The 17,793-nt window shown below is 58.2% G+C and overlaps 1 protein-coding gene across 23 annotated transcripts in view; it reads right to left on the bottom strand.

Moving 5' to 3' along the window:
- DYSF (dysferlin) overlaps positions 1-17,793 on the bottom strand; it is a 230,073-nt gene that overhangs the window by 114,353 nt on the left and 97,927 nt on the right. For all 23 annotated transcript variants that reach the window (XM_082642728.1, XM_082642730.1, XM_082642736.1 and 20 more), the window contains 9 exons: positions 16,786-16,901; positions 16,142-16,255; positions 14,500-14,677; positions 13,810-13,934; positions 11,780-11,886; positions 6,471-6,663; positions 4,259-4,414; positions 568-699; positions 317-483 (listed from right to left, as the gene is read on the bottom strand). In XM_082642728.1, the coding sequence (XP_082498854.1) occupies positions 317-483; positions 568-699; positions 4,259-4,414; positions 6,471-6,663; positions 11,780-11,886; positions 13,810-13,934; positions 14,500-14,677; positions 16,142-16,255; positions 16,786-16,901 (1,288 nt within the window). The remainder of the gene's footprint in view (positions 1-316; positions 484-567; positions 700-4,258; positions 4,415-6,470; positions 6,664-11,779; positions 11,887-13,809; positions 13,935-14,499; positions 14,678-16,141; positions 16,256-16,785; positions 16,902-17,793) is intronic.

The raw sequence follows: 17,793 nt of genomic DNA, 5'->3' as shown, positions 1-17,793 counted from the left end.
ACTGAAGGAGGGATTGACACGCAGAGAAGGGAGCGGGCTTTCTGCGGTATCTTGGAGGAAAAGGCCGGAACCAGTGGACGCAAAGTCCACTGGAGGCCAGCTTCGGTTTAATCGTAAAGGACTTTCCAATCATTAGGGCCCTTCCAGAAAAGAATGCTGCCTCATGATCCCCCAGTCCCGGGAGAGTTCAAACGGAAGTCGCTCTGACCAGCATAGGGGCAGTGGCCGTAGACAGAGGGATGCACAGAGCCGAGGCCCTTTCAGAGCAATGGCTGGGCCAGGCGGGGTCCCCAAGCCCTCCCTGTCCACGACTCACGTCTTCTCTGGACACACAAACCAGTCTCCAGCCCAGGCCCAGCCAGTTGAGGGGCGGAAGCTCTCCTTGGGTAGCTTGATCTTGCCCGTGACGTCAGAAAATTTGGGGTAGGTGAGGCCCGTTGTGCCCCAGTTCCCGACCAGCGCCAGCTTGGTCTGGTTCTCATACTGGAGAGTGAGCAACAGAGAAGTGAGTGGGGCTGCGGTAGCTTTGGGGCCGGGGGTAGGGTGGGCAGGCGGTCAGGCACTCACGGTTTCAGCAAAGACGGAGAGCTTGCCCTCAGCAAACTGGTTGAACTCCTTTTCATCCACAGAGAGCCCGAACCAGAGCCTGACCCGAATCTGCACTGGCATCCGGGCTCCGGGCACCCCTTCCATTGGATACTGGGTAGCAGAGAAGGAGAGAAACCCACAGTCCCCTTCAGGGTCAGTATGTCTCGACTTGGGGGAGCCTCCAGGCCTAAGCATGCCAGCCTGACACCCCATCAGGTATGTGCTCTGTTGGAGGACTTATCAGAATTTCATGGAAGAGGGGTATATGACTAAGAAACGCCCCCACCGGCCAAGATTCCTTCCCATCAAAGGAGAAGACTGCATCCTCGCCATCTAGATGCTCTCTGCAGAGACGAGCCATGTCTAGATCAGGAGCCCCCATTCTCCCCTCTCCCACCACATCCTCATTTCTGTTCTCTTCTAGAATAGCATTTTCCAATGGAACTTTCTGCTACAGTGGAAATGGTTTATATCTGCAGAGTCCAATGCACTAACCCCATGTGGCAGTTGAGCCCTGAAAATGTAGCTGGTGTGACAAACTAAATTTTTAGTTTTATTTAAGTTTAATTAATTTAAATTTAAATAACCATATACGGCTACCATATTGGATGGTGCAGTTCTAGAACATGTCTTTATAAGAGATAGAAAGGCCTGGGCTTCCCTGGTGGCGCAGTGGTTAAGAATCCACCTGTCAATGCGGGGGACACGGGTTTGAGTCCTGGTCCAGGAAGATCCCACATGCCGCGGAGCAACTAAGCCCGTGCGCCACAACTACTGAGCCTGCGCTCTAGAGCCCACGAGCCACAATTACTGAAGCCTGTGCACCTAGAGCCTGTGCTCCGCAACAAGAGAAGCCACCGTAATGAGAAGCCCGCGCACCGCAATGAGGAGTAGCCCCCGCTCACAGCAACTAAAGAAAGCCGGCACGCAGCAACGAAGACCCAAGGCAGCCAAACATTAATTAATTAATTTTTTTTTTTTAAAGAGAGATAGAAAGGTCTGAAAGGGGAGGAGGTTAAAGCCTCTCCATTCATTTTCAGTTTTTTGGGGTTTTTTTGGGGGGGGAGGGGTTCACTGGATGTTAGTGTATCATCTGATATCCCTACCCTTTTAAGTGCTTATCAGCCTGTTAAACACTATTCACTGGTCTTCAACTGCTTTTTATCCTGAAACTTTCAGAAGCTCTGCCAAAATGGAATAACCACGACAACCCAACATAAAAAATTTATTCTCCACAACTGCTTCACCATTTGACTGAAATCAAGGGACAGATATGGCCTGAAGGGCGGAAGTGCCTCACTTTTAGAATAACACACAGTCCCTTAGAGGAAGTAATACATTAACTACCCAGGCTTCATGTGTGTGAGCTTAGAGGAGTGTCTCCTCTGGGACGTGCAGCTGAATGAGACGAGAAAGTCTTGGTGGGTTCAGAGGAGGAAAGGGAGGCTGAGGTAAGGGCTCTCTAACTGGTAGAGGAGGCCTGGATCCCCGGAGGGAGAGCCCAGGCTGGGTAAGAGGGTCAGGAAGGGGTGTCATGGCAAGGCATTAACAGTCTCACCCTTCATCCAGCCTCTCTGCCTTTGGTTCATCCTTGGTGAAGCCTGGAGGAGCCCCTGACCCCAAGTGTCACCCCCCAGAAACCCCCCCATGACTGTTCGCTTCAGTGTCCTCTCCCCTGGGGTGGTTAGCAGCCTTTTCCCCTCCAAACCACCAGCCCCAGGGAGATGGCAGGAATGCCTGACCCCCCCTTCTCCCTCCGCCCCCAGTCTCTCCCCTGCCCTCCCCCAGACAGGGCCAGCCTGCTGGACCCAAAATAGCAACAGCAAATAAAGAAATGTCTAGTTTGGGGCTCCTCTCCCTCTCTGCTGGTGCTCATTTTTTCCAACTTTGGTTTAAGTTAAGAAACACCAATGTTTTCTTGGTCTCTGCTTGCTGCCAACATTTTTGTAGAGCTTGCTCAGGAGCTACTGGCGGGGCTCATAAACTCAGTGGGGAAGACTTCGAGAAACAATCCTATATCTTTTTTTTTTTTTTCTTGCTTGGGATCAGGGAAATTTTTCAGTTTGCATTTCCCCGAGGCTGCAAGGCCGAGGTCAGAGACTGATCCCGCTCACGGGCATCCACCAGGCCCACTCCTGCAGCCCCACCTCCACTGTAGCCTGACAGCCCTCCCCAGTTAACCCCATTCAGATGTGGCCACTCCTTGACTTCCTTTCCCATCTGCCCTACCAGGCAAGGAGCTGGCTTGGGAGGGAGGAACGCAGGATGCTAGGAGGTTAGGATCTCACGAGGAACATGCCCGAGCTGGGAGGGCCAGCCCGCTGCCTGACACCCACCGCCCTCTTTCTAGGCAAAGCCGGCTCTCCTCTGAAGTACCAATGACCCAAACGCAGATATCTGATCATCCCTGGCCCTGCGCTGGCCTCCAGTCATGGTGCTGGTAGAGCCTCCTCTCCCCAGGGAGCAAAGGAGTTTCCCCAGAAGGAAAAAGGGAGACGAGGAGGAAAACCCTGATATTCATTGATCACCGAGTTCCAGCCAGACCCTTGACCTGTGGTACCTAAGTCCATCCTCAAAATTGTGATCAGGGCAGCCTGATCTTTGTTTTAGAGGTGGGAAAACAGCATTCAGAGAGGTTAGACAATCTGCCCAAGACCACACAGGATTCCAGCCAGCCCTGCAACCTGTCCACACGCTCCAGGCCTTTGAAACCTGTCTCCTCTGCCCACCTCAAGGGGCAGCAAGAATGCCTGATCAGTGTACGAATGGGTCGACCCATAGCCACTCAGAGGTTCGAGGCTAAGGTTAGTCCACAGTGACTTCGTGGAAGAGGTGAGATGGAAGGAGGTCCTGGTGTGGATGGGAAGAGAGACGTGGGGAGGGAGGGTTGAAGGCCAGGCAGTTTATGATGCCAGCGGAGCCATCTGGAGTCAGCCATGCGTGGTGAGGGACGGCCCTCCCCACGGGACGCTCCCGGGGGCCGCGACTGCCACAGCTCAGATTTCCCCGAATTGTGTCCCGACCAAGCAGCCTGGGCTCTGTGTCCCCACATGAACCCAGAGAGGAGGACGGGGGCCTCCAGGCACCTGCTCACTTCCCTGTTACCCACCCGCCAAGGCTGCGAGAAGAGGGCAGGAGGACAAAGGGCAGGAGAGGGGGGCGGGGTGACTGGAGGAACAGGATTACCTGCTCCCAGATCTCTGACAGAGCAGAGCCATAGGCACAGCCGGTGCCCAGACACCAGCCTTCCCCCGGGGAGGAACCTGAACCCACGTGTGACTCCACCTGAAGCCAAACCCTCAGGAGGGGGGAGGGGGGAGGCAAGTCTGTGCCCGGGCTCCCAAAGGCTGGCGGTGGGAGCTGAGGGCTGAGGCCCCCCACCAGGGAGCTGGCTGGAGGGGAGCACAGCCTCGGGAGTCAGCCCCTCCTTCGTTCCCAGCACCCCTGGTTCCAATTCTCACCTGCTCCCTTTCCAGACCAGGTGCATGGGGTCTAGGGACTTTGTGGGGAGAGGGGAGAAGGGAAGTCCTTTTACGCAAGCCCTCGGTCCCTTCCAAGAGCAGAGTCTAAAAACTCGGAGTCTGACAGAGAACAGGAGGGGAAACAGAAGGGGCGCGGACCACCCTGGGGGTGAGAAAGTATGACCATGACTTAAGGAGAAACAACCCACTTTCAGAAACATCGTCTGCAGCTTTCCACAATTCTTGCCACAGTAGCTGGTGCCCCGTCGGGAGAAGAGGACCTCATGGGCGGGCACCCGCTGGTACGCCACCCGCTTGTCACCCTGCAGCATCCAGATGACGATGTCAGGCAGGCTGTTCTGGGGCTGGAGAGAGGGTGGCAGTCAGGGTGGAGATGGTACCGCCCAGCCCGCACCCTTAGCCCCCTCTCCCCAGGCCTCTCCTCCCAGCTCCCACCCCCAGCCGCCCCCTTGACCTCCCAGGGCTGGCTGGGCACCCCTGTCTTCAGCAGCTCTGAGCCCCCAGGGATAGGGCGCCAGGCTGCCCCCGGCTCACACGAGGAGCCCGCCAGGAATTCACTAAGCTGCGTTCACGTTTTCTAGGAAGGGACACTCCTGCCTGGAGCCCCAAGTTCTTAGATCCCCTCCACTGGGTGGGTAGTTAGAGGCTCCCGGTGGGGAGACATCGGAGGATCTGATTTGACCCTAGAGATGACGTTGCACTTAACGTGGCACCCGCTTCCTCACCCCTGAGAGCAGAAGCGAATCCACAGAAGGGCTGCGCCTTCCCAGAGGACACACGATCCCTCCTCCCTCTAACAGCGGGGACCCTGGGGGTCTGGCCCTTTTCTGGGCCTGCTGACACTGGACTCTGAAAATGGTGACTAGCCCAGACTGCAGGGCCCTTGAGCCCCTCCGAGCCTCTAGGCGTGAGAACTGCTCCCAGCTGCCACACTCAGGAGAGGCGGCCAGTTGGCTAAGTCCATCTTCTCCCAAGGCTGCTGAGCGGTGTGGTCAGTGGGGCAGGGCTGGGTCTCGAAGCCAGGCTCCTGCTGAGAGCTGATGGCTGGCACCCTCCCTCAACACCTCCTAGGCTGTGTCCCTTCATCCCTGCAGCAAGCCCAGAGGCAGGCACAGGTGAGGAAACTCAGGCTCGAAGAAGTTAGGAACCAGGGTTTTCTGATTCCAAATGTGTGTTTCGAACCACGATACCAAGGGTTCTCAAAGCGTGGTCCCCAGAGCAGCCGCAGCACCACCTGGAAACTCACTGGAAATGCAGATTCTCAGGCCCCGTCCCAGACATGCGGGATCAGGTGGGGCTTGTACCCGGTTTTAACAAGCCCTTCGGGGGATTCTGATGCACACTCAAGTTTGAGAAAGGCTCTCTCCAGTTTCCCTCACAGTCCATAGCACCCGTTTCACCTTAACCACTCCCAGCCATAACACAGTCTGCGTGAGAGTTCCGGGGTCTGGGCCAAGATGTGGAAGGCAGCCTGTGACCCGCCCAAGGGGATGGTCCACAGACACTGCCAGGGGTCGTCCTGGGGCTGAGCAACACAGTGGCCCCCAGGTAACCGGCCACACGTCCAAGGCCCCGCTTGGGGACGAGCCAAAGCTGACTCTCAGGGACCAGCATTTCAGGCTGCCTCCCCTCCTGAGCACCCCTTCCACCTCCTGGACCCCCTTCTCCCCTTCAGCAAGTCACTCCTCCGGAAGCCACTCGCAGGCCCTGCCTTTCTCTGCACACTCCTTCTGGGGAGATCCTTCCTCACCAGCCCTCTCCCCGGGGGTCCCAGGTGGCTCTGGCCAGGATGGGCAGCAGCTGTGTCCACCTGTGACATATGAGCAGCCCTTTCTCCTCATGGACAAGTCTGCGGCCTGCCTGCTTCCCTGCAGAGCTGGATGGGGGCAGAGGGGTCAGGGTATATATGCAGAGTTACTGCAGGTGCAGCCTCCTCAGGCCTGGGGCTCAGGGATATCCAGGAGGGCAGAAAATGCAGGGTCCCATGAGAGGCAGGTTTGAGGCCAGGGGTAGACAGGTTGGTGGGGAGAAGGAGTCGGGCCCCTGGGGGAGCAGCCCCTGGCACTGAACCCAGAGCCGGGAGCCCTGGGCTCTGGTCCCAGCTCTGTCTCTGACGTACTTTGGCAGCATTTATTAAGCACATTTATCGAGCACATTTGGGGGCATTTATCGAGCACCTACTAAATGCCAGGCTCTGCTGGGCCCTACAACACCCAGTATCCCGTTGCATCCTCTGGCCTCCTTCTGTGAATGGGGACACGGAAGCTCAGAGAGGTTAAGTCACCTGCCCAAGGTTACCCAGCAATGGAGCCAGTGTGGATCATGGTCCAGACATTCCCCACATCCCTCCCAATTCTGACACTCCAGGCAGGAAGGAAGGCACCTCTCAGGGTCAGCTACCTCATCTGCCAGGGCACGGAGACGCAGGAGCCAGTCCTCAGCCTGCTCCAGGGCGGTGGGGAGTTCACTGTGGCCGAGCTTCAGGGCCTGGGACGCCTCAGTGATCTGGCTCAGGTGACGGGTGCGCAGGCGGTACAGGTAGTGGTCCAGATGGGTGGTGGAGGGCGTCTCTTGGACATTACTCAGGGGTTGGCTGTGACGGACAGACAGACGGGATGTGCCCGATGAGCAGGAGCCCGGCGCTCGCCCAGGCCCAGGTGCAGGCAAGCATGTACACACGTGTGCACAGGCCCCCCCCCAACGGGCCTCACACCCTCAGCCTGCCTGCTGGCTGCGGCGTGTGCCCTGGGTGCCCCCTCCAGCCATCTCCTCCAGGAAGCCTGCTGCAGCCACACTGGCCAGTGCGCCCCCGCTCTGAAGCGCCCCAGCCCTTTATTCTGGGGCTGCCTGTCTGGAACCTATCCTCAAGCCTCCAGTCGTGTGAATCCCCTCTGCCCACCTGACTGCACGTCCCCAGAGGCCCAGTGGGTCCCTCCCTGCCCCCGGCGCCCTCCTAGAGCAGAGGCACAAGCACTAAGTTGCCTTTGGCTGAAGCGAATCCATTCTGTTGTACGCACACGTTCTTCAAGAAGGAAATTTATGGACCCCTGACAAGCCACTGCAGACGCTGTGGGGAGGCCGGCAGCCAGCAGTACAGATGTGTCGACCCAGGGCGGCCGCACAACACCCCTCCCAGAACCCTCTGCTTTGGGAAGCCTCTGGAGAGGAGCTGGGGGTACACGCAGTCCCAGAAACACAACCTTAGGCCTCCAGTCGGGGGGTTGGGCTTAAACTCAACCCCATTTAGAGGCGAAGAACTCTGATCACCCCCATCCAAAGGATGGGCTCCCTCTCCGGGCTCCCTAAAAGCCCGTTATGTGGCTCCCCCTGGCCATACGAAGCCCCGTTGTCAGTGAGTGCACAAGCAAGGGTCACACAGGATGGAGTGGGGTGGGAGGGGGCGTCTGTGCTCTTCCTCATCAGGCAGGACCCTCTAGATCATCCCTGCTGGAGGGTAGGGGGGCTGCCCCCCCCCCCGCTAAGCCCCTGACTCCCAAACAGGACATCAGTCAGGCCCGCTCGCTCGCCACATCTGCTGCCCCACCTCACGCTCCCCGCCCCACAGTGTCTCGGCTCCCGGCTCCCGGCTGATTTATTTTTCTGCCAATTTCCCCGAGCTATGCAGAACCAATTACCGCCGAGTGCAGCGGCACCGCCGCCGCCAGATACACCGCTCTGGCAGGCCCTCGGCGCTCTACATTTTTCCTGTTATTTTTTTTAATTGAATTTTTAGGGTGGGGGGAGCAGTACGCAAACTCCATCTCGGGAAACTTAAGCCCCGGGGCCTGTCTCAGGTCACGTACTGCACACCCCGTAGTAATATAATATTTACTGCCCCGAGGGTGCCTCGGATGGGGCTGCCCCAGGCCAGGAGAGGGGCGGCCTCCATCCCCAGCCCACTCGAACGCGGTGGAGGGGCATGTTCGGTGGGTGAAGGGGGGCCTGGGCCAGAGTCCTGGGCTGGGCCTGCTGGAAAGGAGGCGTGAGAGGGCCTGAGGGTGGGGGCAGGCGGGTCTGGAGTGGGATATGGGGAGGCAAGCCAACCAGGGTGATTTATGCTCCCGGCCTGGGTCGGGAGCCGAGAGGGACTGCCGGGCAGACCACCAGAGGGAGATGTTCACGGAGGCTACCAGCCCAGCCAAGACTCCCCAAGAAACAGCCGGGACCCGTCACTGCCACAAACAAGATGTCTCAGCCCTTTCGCACCCCAAAAAGCCCAAAACAGGGTACAGAAAGAAAGGGAGACCTGGAAGAGGAGGCTGGATGACACTGCCCCACCCCCAAGCAGGGGCAGTCGCCCTGCCAACCCTGGCTGACTTGGAAATGACAGGCGGGCCCAAGGCAGGGCTCAGCACAGGCTGGAAGCAGAGCTGGGCTGCTCACAAGGTCGCTGCCTGTCCCTGCGGTGAGGGGGTGCCTTTATCAGGGACAGCCGCCTGGGAGCGGACAGTGTCCAGCCTGAAAGATAAACTGGCCGCTGGCTCATTCATTTCACTCCCCACGAACAACAGCTCTGCTGGTCCTGGCTGGAGGCTGGGTGCAGGGATGAGACCCAGCCCTGCCCTCAGGGAGCCCCTGGAACAGACAAGCAAGCAAGCTAGATCCCGCTGAGCAGCCTCAGGGTCTGGAGCCCTTCCTGGAGGAAGTGGCCTCAAGCTGCACTGGCAGGGCCAGCGGGAGCTAGTGAGGCCAAGAAGAGCAGGAAGGGCGTCCTGGCCAAAGGAGCAGTATGTGCACAAGACAAAGGCTCAGAGGCAGGTGGGAGTTGGTTGGAGGGAGGTGGGGTTGGGGGGTGAGCCAGCACAGAGGCTCCAAAGGGCTAGAGGGTAAGACTGCTGAGGTCCAGAAGGCAGGCAGTGGGGACAGAGGGGCCCATCCATCAGAGGAGAGCCTCAGCTTTTCCTAAAGGCAACAGGAGCCACCGCAGGGCTGAAGTCGAAGTGGCATGGCACAGTTTTAGGAAGATCACGGAGAATGAATTGGATATGCTGGTGGACACCCAGGTGGAGATGTGCAGCTGGCAGTTGGGTCCACGGGTTGAGAGATGAGAGGAGAAGGCTGATCCGGAAGAAAAGAGTGGGCGCCACTGGCCAGGGGGAGAGGGGCTCCCAGGGAGACAAGGCAGGAAGGGGTCTGACCAAATGAAGGACACTGATGTTGGATGTTGGGCGGGGGCTGGCTGGAGGAATGGGTGAGCAGCCAGGTCATCTATGGCAAGCTGGCTCACGGTCCCCATGCCCAGCTGCCCTGCTATCAGCTGTGACACTCAGCACAGAGCCGGCCAGGGGCGGGGGTGGAAGCTCTCTTGCTGCGGCCCCAGGGCTATTAGTGGCCTCAGGTGGTGCCAAAGGAACTGGTCCTGAGGCCCAGCGTTCTCCCCAGAGGGCCATGCATGCACTCCTGAGGGGATGGGACCCTCCTCACAAGCCCTTGACCTGGGACCCGGGCTCCCCAGGAGCCGGGTCTACCCCCAGGAGAATGATTCAAGGGGACCAGGCTTTGGCATAAGCATTTTTAGCCAAGTCCGCAAAGAACAGAGCCCTGAGAGAGCGGAGTGACAGCCCAGGACTTGGGACCCACCCATCTCAGATGTTTCAGGCACCTCAGACCTGCCAAGGCCCACAGCACGCATGAGTCACAAGGAGAGCGCAGTGAACCGAGAGCCGGGGCCCACCCTCTGCACCCGAGGCTGTCAGGCCGGGCGGTGGGGCACAGCCAGTCATTCTGCAGCCCCCTCTGCTGACCGCACCCCCGTGTGCCCCTCCAGCCTCGCTCTGACCTCTGACCTCCAGACCACAGATGCCCAGAGGCACCTGCCACTCAACATGGCCAGCCCTGAACTCCTCAGCCTCCCCCAAGCCTGCTTTTCTCCCGCTGACTCCCTCCAGAAGAGGCTCTGCTCTCCACCTGCTTTGGCCAGAGCCAGGGAATCATTCTGGACCTTCCTTGGGCCCTCACACTCAATCCACCATCAAAGCCTGTCTAGTACAGAGCAGCACAGCAAGGGGGCTCAGCCCCTTACTAGAGGCATGAATCTGGGCAATTCACCTCTCCATGCCTCAGCTTCCTCATCTGTAAAATGTGGATCATTCTACTTCCTACCTCATGAGATTTTTATGACTAGCTAATACATGTGAAATTCTCAGAACAGCACTTGGCACAGAAAGTGTTCCTTATGAGGCTGTTACCACCATGATGCCCCCTGAAGAGTCCACGCTGCCCTCTGCTTCTCTCATCCCATGTCCCCATGTCGCTGACTTCCGCTTCTCTCACCCCACGTCCCCGCATCCCTGCCTTGGGTGAAGCCTTCGTCCAGTCGCCCCTCATCACCACCCCCAGCCCACCTCTTATGCTGCAGCAGGAGTGAGCGTCTGAATCCCAGGGATCCCTGTGCCCCAACAGCCCCCAGGGCTGAGCTTGCCTTAGCAAACCCTGGAGGTCTGTCGCCTCTGGACTGCAGTTTCCCTTGCAGCCCCAGGAGGCAGCAGGCATTTTGGGCTCCTGCGCCTGTGCCCGGCAGTCCGCTCCCCAAAGCCTGACTCCTTCCCCTCCGGAGTTCACGTAGGGCGTCCCCTCCTCCAGGAAGCGTCTCTGATTTTGATTTGCGCAAGATGCACCTGCTCTGAGCTACTAGGGCACATGCCTCAAGCCCCCAACACACTTTCCTTCATTTGCTCACTTCTGCCTCGTCACCCCCAGGAGGGCTTGAGGCAGGGTCATTTCTGGTAGAGGTGCACTTCCCAACTGGGGTACAAAGGACCAGAGCGGCACTGTGGCAGGCAGCCAGGGTCACGGATTCCTGATTTGCAGCATGAAGGCATTTCTCATGCATTCCCGACAGGGGCTGGGATGATAAGATTTAGAGGGGGGCATAGAATACATTTGCATATATTTACACTTAACCCCATAGAAAGTAGAAAGACGGCTGTTTATTATTAAGTCCATTTAATAGCTGGGAAAACTGAGGTCCAGAGAAGTGAAGTTGCCCAAAGCCACAAAGGTGGTTAATAGGATGAGAATCTAAATCTCCTCACGTTTCTTCTTCTCAATAATAATTACAGCTACCGTTTTATTAAATACTTCCTAAGGGCCAGGCATTTTGCTTGTGTGATATTATAAAGCAGTTATTCTTAATGTCAGGTTGAAGATGAGGAAAGCAAGATTCAGAGCAGGTGAGTGGTGAGCTGCAAACCACCCGGCTGTGGAGGAGATGCTCAGATGCTCCCCCTTCTGCCGGGGCCCCGGGACCCGGAGCCCCCCCCATTCTCCTTCACCCCCCAGCGCCCCCTTTTCCTGAAGGTGACCATCAGCCATGTTAATAGAAGGCTGAACAGAAACTGTGGTCCCCGACATGGCCTTGGGGGAAGGAGGGGTGCTGTGCCTCCCACCAGCCAGCTCCTCCTGGAGATTCCATCAGGGAAATAAGAGGTCGGGGATCAGAGACACAATGCTCCCCATTCAGGTGAGCCTGGCCGCCCCGGCGGGCCCACAGCTGCCGCCGCTGCAGGGAGATTTATGACCTGCTCTAAATGTCACCTTTTCAACTCCCCGCGCTGGCTCCACCACCTTTGGACTCAGCATGGGCTGGACTGCTGGCCAACCATGGCTGGGGAGACGTGCAGTCGCTCACCACCACACACGAACACTCCCGGGGAAAGGGCCCAGCCGAGCCAGGAGGGGAGGGCGCGTGGGTGCCAGGCACCCCCTACCTGCAGCCTGCGATGAGCTCATCCATCAGCTGAGCCACCAGGGAGTCCACGTCCTCGGCAGAGTGCTGCGCCTTCAGGGCCAAGTGGACCTGCTCCAGGCCGGCTTCCTGTGGAACGGGCAGGCAGGGGTTGGGAGGGTCACCGTGGGATGGACCCTTAACCCCAGGCACTGTCACCACAGCCCGGTCCCACCAAAAAGCGAGAACAGTTAGAGCCAAGAAGGCAGAGCCCAGACCCCACAAACCAGCATCTGTCTTGGCTCAAGAAGCTTCCAGGATTCCCCACACCAAACAGATCTAAATTCCCAAGCCTGGGACTCCCACCCCATGGGCTCTCCATGGGTCCCCGTCAAGCCAGGTCTAAGGTCTCACAGGTAAGTGACCTTGGAGCCAGCTCCACTTCCCCACCTGGCACCCTCTCTCCTTTCCAAATCCTACCACCCAAGCAGGCTTGGATCCCTCCTCCTTCCTTCAGGAGCACTCAGACAACCTGCAGTAACGGGGCTGCCCTCTCCAAACTCTTGTGGCCAGGTGGTGCCCCAGTGGCATCTGGTCTCCTCCATGGAGTTCTCCTCCCTGGGCCTCAGGCCTGAGCTGGGAGGCGGAGATCTCTCACGGGACACCCCTCAGGCCAAGGAACTTTCCCCTCAGTCCCCCACCCCCTTCCCCACCTCAACCTTCCGGAGCGTGTGCCGTGTGCTCCACCCTGGGACTACCATGCTGGGCACAGACAGGCCCTGGAAGGATCAGCCAACCCCTGCCCGCAGGGAACGGCTTGGAGAGAACAGCTGGCCCAGAAGATGCTGGACTTGCACAGCATCGACTCCGAGTTCTCCCAAACCGGGTATGGGCTGGTCCCCTCCTTTCCACAGAGCTGTGGGTCTCAGGGAAAGTGTGGTTCACCACGGCCCGTGACTGGGACCTGCATCCCCTCCCAGCCACTCTAAGATCCCCACCCCCCGTTCCCTTTCCACTTTCCTCCTCCACCTGCCCAAGCCTCTCCAACCCCCTTCCCTCCACCTTGCTGCCCCTCGCAGGCCCCAGCAGCGTGGCCACGCCTGCCTCGCCATGTCCCCACGGGCCACACACCTCGCGGGTGAGCCTCCACCCCAGGCACACACAGAAAGGGCTGGGGACCACCACCAGGATCGTCCCACCCTGGCCTCTACACCTCTGCCCACTCTGATTCTCCTCCGCTCCCTGGCCAAGCACCAGGCCTGCAATTCCCAGCCTCCACCATTAACCCCCAGCCACATCCAAGACAGGACTCATCACCTGACCTCATAGACCCTGTTCTTCTCCCCAGCTTCCCAATTCCCCAGCCACCGGAGTCCTTCCTCACAGCCCCTCCTCCCCAATTCAACAGACCACCAAGTCCTGGCAGCTCAGGTCCTTCAGTTTTTTCCCTGAGGTCAGCTCCTTCCCAGAGCCAAATCATGCTCCCCTGGACCCCTGCAAGGACATCCTAACCAGCTCCCAACTCCCCTGCTGCCACGCGATGCCTTCCTGATGCTCCTTGGTCCCTCTCCCCTCCGAGCCGCCCTCCCTAGGGACTCCTGGAGCATCTCCAGAATGTGAGTTTGAGTCTCTGCAGGAGAGGGGTGGGTGAACCTACACTCTGCTTTACTAAGCTGACTCGTGAAGGCAGGGGCAGCATCCTGTTCATGTCTACCCTCTAGCTAGAAGTTTCCAGCACAATTCTTGCTGTGGCAAGAGTCAAAGGCACTTGATGAATGAATGAATGAAGGAATGAATGGGTGGTGGCTCTGTCCTCTGCTCCCAGCTCAGTTTCTCTCAGCTTTTGCTCTGTGCTATCTCCAACATCAGACTGGGGGCACCCCCAGGGCTGTGCTCCCTCCCTCTCCTCTATTCCCAGTAGGCAGGACAGGATCACAAGCCCGGCCTGGTCAGGTTTCAGGGGACCCCAGGCACCATGAGGTCTGCAGGCTTAGCACCCACGGAAGCAGGCCTGAAGACACCCACCAGGGGTGCGTGCACAGGTTATTGTGGGTGGGGCCAGCTTCCACTCACCAGCCGGTCAGCGATCCTAAGCAGCTGGTTCTGAGCCTCGACTCTGTGGCTGATGTCCTCCCAGTAGGATGACAGTACCACCACGGGCTTCACGTTGCCCCAGGGTAAGTAGTAGTAGTGGCATCCTGGAAGGACCCAAGGGCCTGGTGCTGAGCCAGGAGGGGAGCGGTGCGGGGACCGAGGGGAGGACGGATGGGAGCACCTGCTCCCCCACTGAGAACTCCCGTGGATAGCCGTGGCACGGCCAGTATCCCCCAGTGCCCAGACAAGGGGCCAGAGTTCCCTTCCCGTGTGGAACAGGCAGCTGCCGCCCTCATTAGGGCTCCTTAACACATCAAAACCGAGGGGCAGTTAGAAGGGCCCAGGGAATCCCACACTCTCCGAAATCTCTATGCCAAGCCCGCAGCCACCATGTGATAACTGATCGCCACAAGTCAGGACCAATGCCGACCACTGCTGGTTTCGAGAGCCCAATCTATGGGTTCCAGCAGGGATGCACCTGGAGATGAGCAGGGGAAGGCGGCATGGGGTGGGGGGGGGAAGCAAACCAGGGGGTCCCCCAAACAGGTGTGCCCAGGGCCAGAGCCTTTGGGCGAGCCTCCAGCAGCTTTCCCCAGGGGGCAGGATTTAGGGCTCAGCCCACTGCTCAGTGGTCTGGGTCCCAGCCAGGCGCGTGGTCTCTGGCCTCACCATCAAAGACCGCCCGGCTGTACTGGGTGGTGGAGGCCAGTGGCAGGCAGGTCGTGTCGAACTTGTTCCCGTAGTTCCCGATGCTGACCTCAAACTGGACTGCGTCGTCAACGTCCTGCAGCATGGTGGCCGAGTAGAAGGCAGCAAAGAGCGAGTATTTGCGCCTCCGGAGGTATTTCTGGGGGCAGAGAGGGCAGCGGCGGGGTCAGGGGGAGGAGGGAAGAAGACACCAGCATGGGGAGGGGTCATGTGTCTGGCAGGCCCTGGCCATGCCTGGCACCCAATAAATCCTGGCTGGACGGATGGGTGGCAAGTGGTCCAGCTCTGCCCCACAGCCCCGATTTGGTTAGTAACTGAGCAAACACATTCCAGGCCTGTGTGTTTGGCCATGTTCCTCTAATATGGTCCATGCCTCCAAGGTCATGCTGCTCCTTAATCCAAACAAACAGCGATGGCACCGCCACCCCGGGGAGCCTGGTCTCCCGCATCTGCTGTTCAGAAGGGGCCAAAGGCTCTAAGCCACCATGCCCCCACCCAGAGCACCCACCCTGCACCACTCAGGCTCTCCACCATGCCAGCCAGCTCTGCAGCAGCGCAGGCTGCCACGTGCATGGGATGAATGAATACCATTGTCCCCCCTGGGCATCTTGCACGGGGCTGAGGACATGGCAGGCGCTCAACCACACACCCCAGCCTGAACCAAGATGACTTTACGATCCCCTTTGTGGAAGGCAGAGAGGAGAGGGACTATACGACTGGGTTTTTAGATAATGTACACAGTGATAACAGCTAACACTTACTGAGTGCTTACTGCATGCAGGTATGAATTACTTTAATTCTCACAACAATCTTATGAGGTGAATATAATTATTACCCCCACTTTACACATAGGGAAACTGATACAACAGATAGGTTGTCAAGCCAGAACTCAAACCAGCACTGTCTGACTACAGGGTCTGCAAGTGTACACCACCATGAGGACTCCGTACAGCTGTCTCCTGGACACAAGGCCCAGCTCCACCACTTGCTGCTCTGCTACATTTGAGCCTCAGTCTCCTCATCTGTAAAATGGAGATACTCATAGCAGCCACCTCAGAGGTGCTGGGAGGACTCAATGACATCAAGAGTGTCACCAGGGGCTTCCCTGGTGGCGCAGTGGTTGAGAGTCCGCCTGCCAATGCAAGGGACACGGGTTCGTGTCCCGGTCCGGGAGGATCCCACATGCCGCAGAGCGGCTGGGCCCGTGAGCCATGGCCACTGAGCCTGCGCGTCTGGAGCATGTGCTCCACAACGGGAGAGGCCGCGGAAGTGAGAGGACTGCGTACAGCAAAAAAAAAAAAAAAAAAAAAAAAGAGTGTCACCAGCATAGTGTGTGACAGAGTCAGTTGTTAAAGGTTTAGCTATTCTTACATTATTATTATTAAGAAAATAGCCTCTCATTGTGCATTGAGCTCTAGACTTTAAAAACCTTCATTTATCTTCTTTGAGCCTCTGAACATTCCTTAGGGAGGCAGGGTAGGTGTTGGGTTACTCTGAGGCCCAGAGGTGTGAAGGCACATGAGTGTGAGTGGAACTGAGCCCTCCTCGGCCAGCCCCACTTGGCCACCGCCCTCTTGGCCCCTCCCAGGGCCACACCTCTCACCTCTACCCGAAGGATGTCATCCGCAGGGAGATCTTCCACCTTCTGTTCGCTGTGCTCCACCAGCTTGGTCTCCAGGGAGAGCAGAAGCCGGCCTCGGTAGGCCACACCTTCCCCCTGAGAGGGGAGGCTGGGTCACCAGGAGCAGGGTCGATGGAGGGGAGGAGGGGAAGGAAAGGAGCCTGGTCTGGCCCTGGGGTCAATCACCTCCCCGGCAACCAGGAGGGCCCTGAGCCACACCCCATCACTCTGCAAGTGGGGAAACGGTGGCCCAGAGAGTTCATGGGACATGCCACCCTGATGGTCAGCACCAGAGTCCAACCTAGCCAGGGAGAATGAAACCTGAGACAGATGGAGGCTGGGACCTCAGAGGCCAGGAAAATTAGGGGGGCGGGGGGGTGGGGTGGGGGGAGTCAGGCTGGCCCTGAAGGAGAGGCAAAGGGAAGGGAGTGGGAGGGAAGAAGGGGCCAGGAGGGGGTCAGGGGGAAGAAGTGTTCTCTGAGGGGGTGGCTGCCAGACCCTGGGCCCACTCAAGTCCTGTCAGGCCCGTGGAGACCAGGCCAACTGCAGATACTGCCCAGGCCAGGGGGGAAGACCCTGTATGCAGGCCTGAGGATCTGGGGGCTGTGGGTTCCTGTCTGACTCACCTTGCCCGTGTTGAGCTCTGCATAGGGGTCCGGGAAGCCAGTGAACTCCCTGGGGCTGCCGTAGAGGTTGACATAGCAGGGCCCGAAGGTGGGGAGGAAGCCCAGATGGTCATCCACTGGGAGACACAGGTGCGGATCAGAGGGACCGCCCAGCCGAGATTTCTAGCACTCAACCCAGCCACCTTCGGGCCGGAGACCAACCCCAGCCCTCAGTTCCTCGCACATACACGTGACGCAGCCCCCGTAAACGTATAAAGGATAGTGACACCTATGAGAGCTGGCTCCCTTTAATCCTCACCACCATGCTGAGATGTGGAGATTTGCATAGATTTTATTAGTCTCATTTTACAGATGAGGAAACTGAAGCCAAGAGATGCACAGGAATACACGACTACAAAGAGGCACGACCCAAAATGCTCTAACCTCAAAGCGCATGCACTCAGCCAGCGTGCAAAGCTGGGGCTCAGGGGCCTCCACTGCCCTGCCCCTCTCAGGCCATACCCTGTCCTGCATTCCCTCCTCATCCTGCAGTTACATCTGTGTCTCAGGCCATCTGGCCTGTGGGGAGGCACAAAGGCGGCCCAGGAGCCTGGTGACCAGAGACTCCATCTCTCAGGTGCCAGGGAGGGGGCCCAGCTTGATGCCACCTCACCCACAGGGCAGCCCCCAGGCACATGTCTCCTCCACCCTTGTGTCCTTATGAAGCTGAGACAGACCATCTAACGGCCTTGACTCATCCTGGCTTCCCTCCCCTTTCCTACACTGTGCAAAGAATGATCTTTCAGTGGAGCAAGTTGGAGGAGAGTTTGAGAATGACACTAGTGATGAGGGAAGATCTTTTCTCCACATCATTTCCATCCTTTTTTTGGAGGCTCTCTCTTTTGTTAATGTCATGACTTTCCAGCTGACAGCCAAGTTTCCAAGGACGGGACTTCACTGGCCAGATTCTGAGAATCTTGAAAAGCCAGGGTGCCCTTCCCAGAGGAAGGAAGAGGCCATTTCCAGAAT

The sequence above is a fragment of the Mesoplodon mirus genome (genome assembly GCF_964341445.2).
Source record: "Mesoplodon mirus genome assembly, chromosome: 14".
Taxonomy (NCBI): domain Eukaryota; kingdom Metazoa; phylum Chordata; class Mammalia; order Artiodactyla; family Ziphiidae; genus Mesoplodon; species Mesoplodon mirus.
Note: the sequence above shows the minus strand (reverse complement) of the source record. Positions and strands in the feature narration are given on the sequence as shown.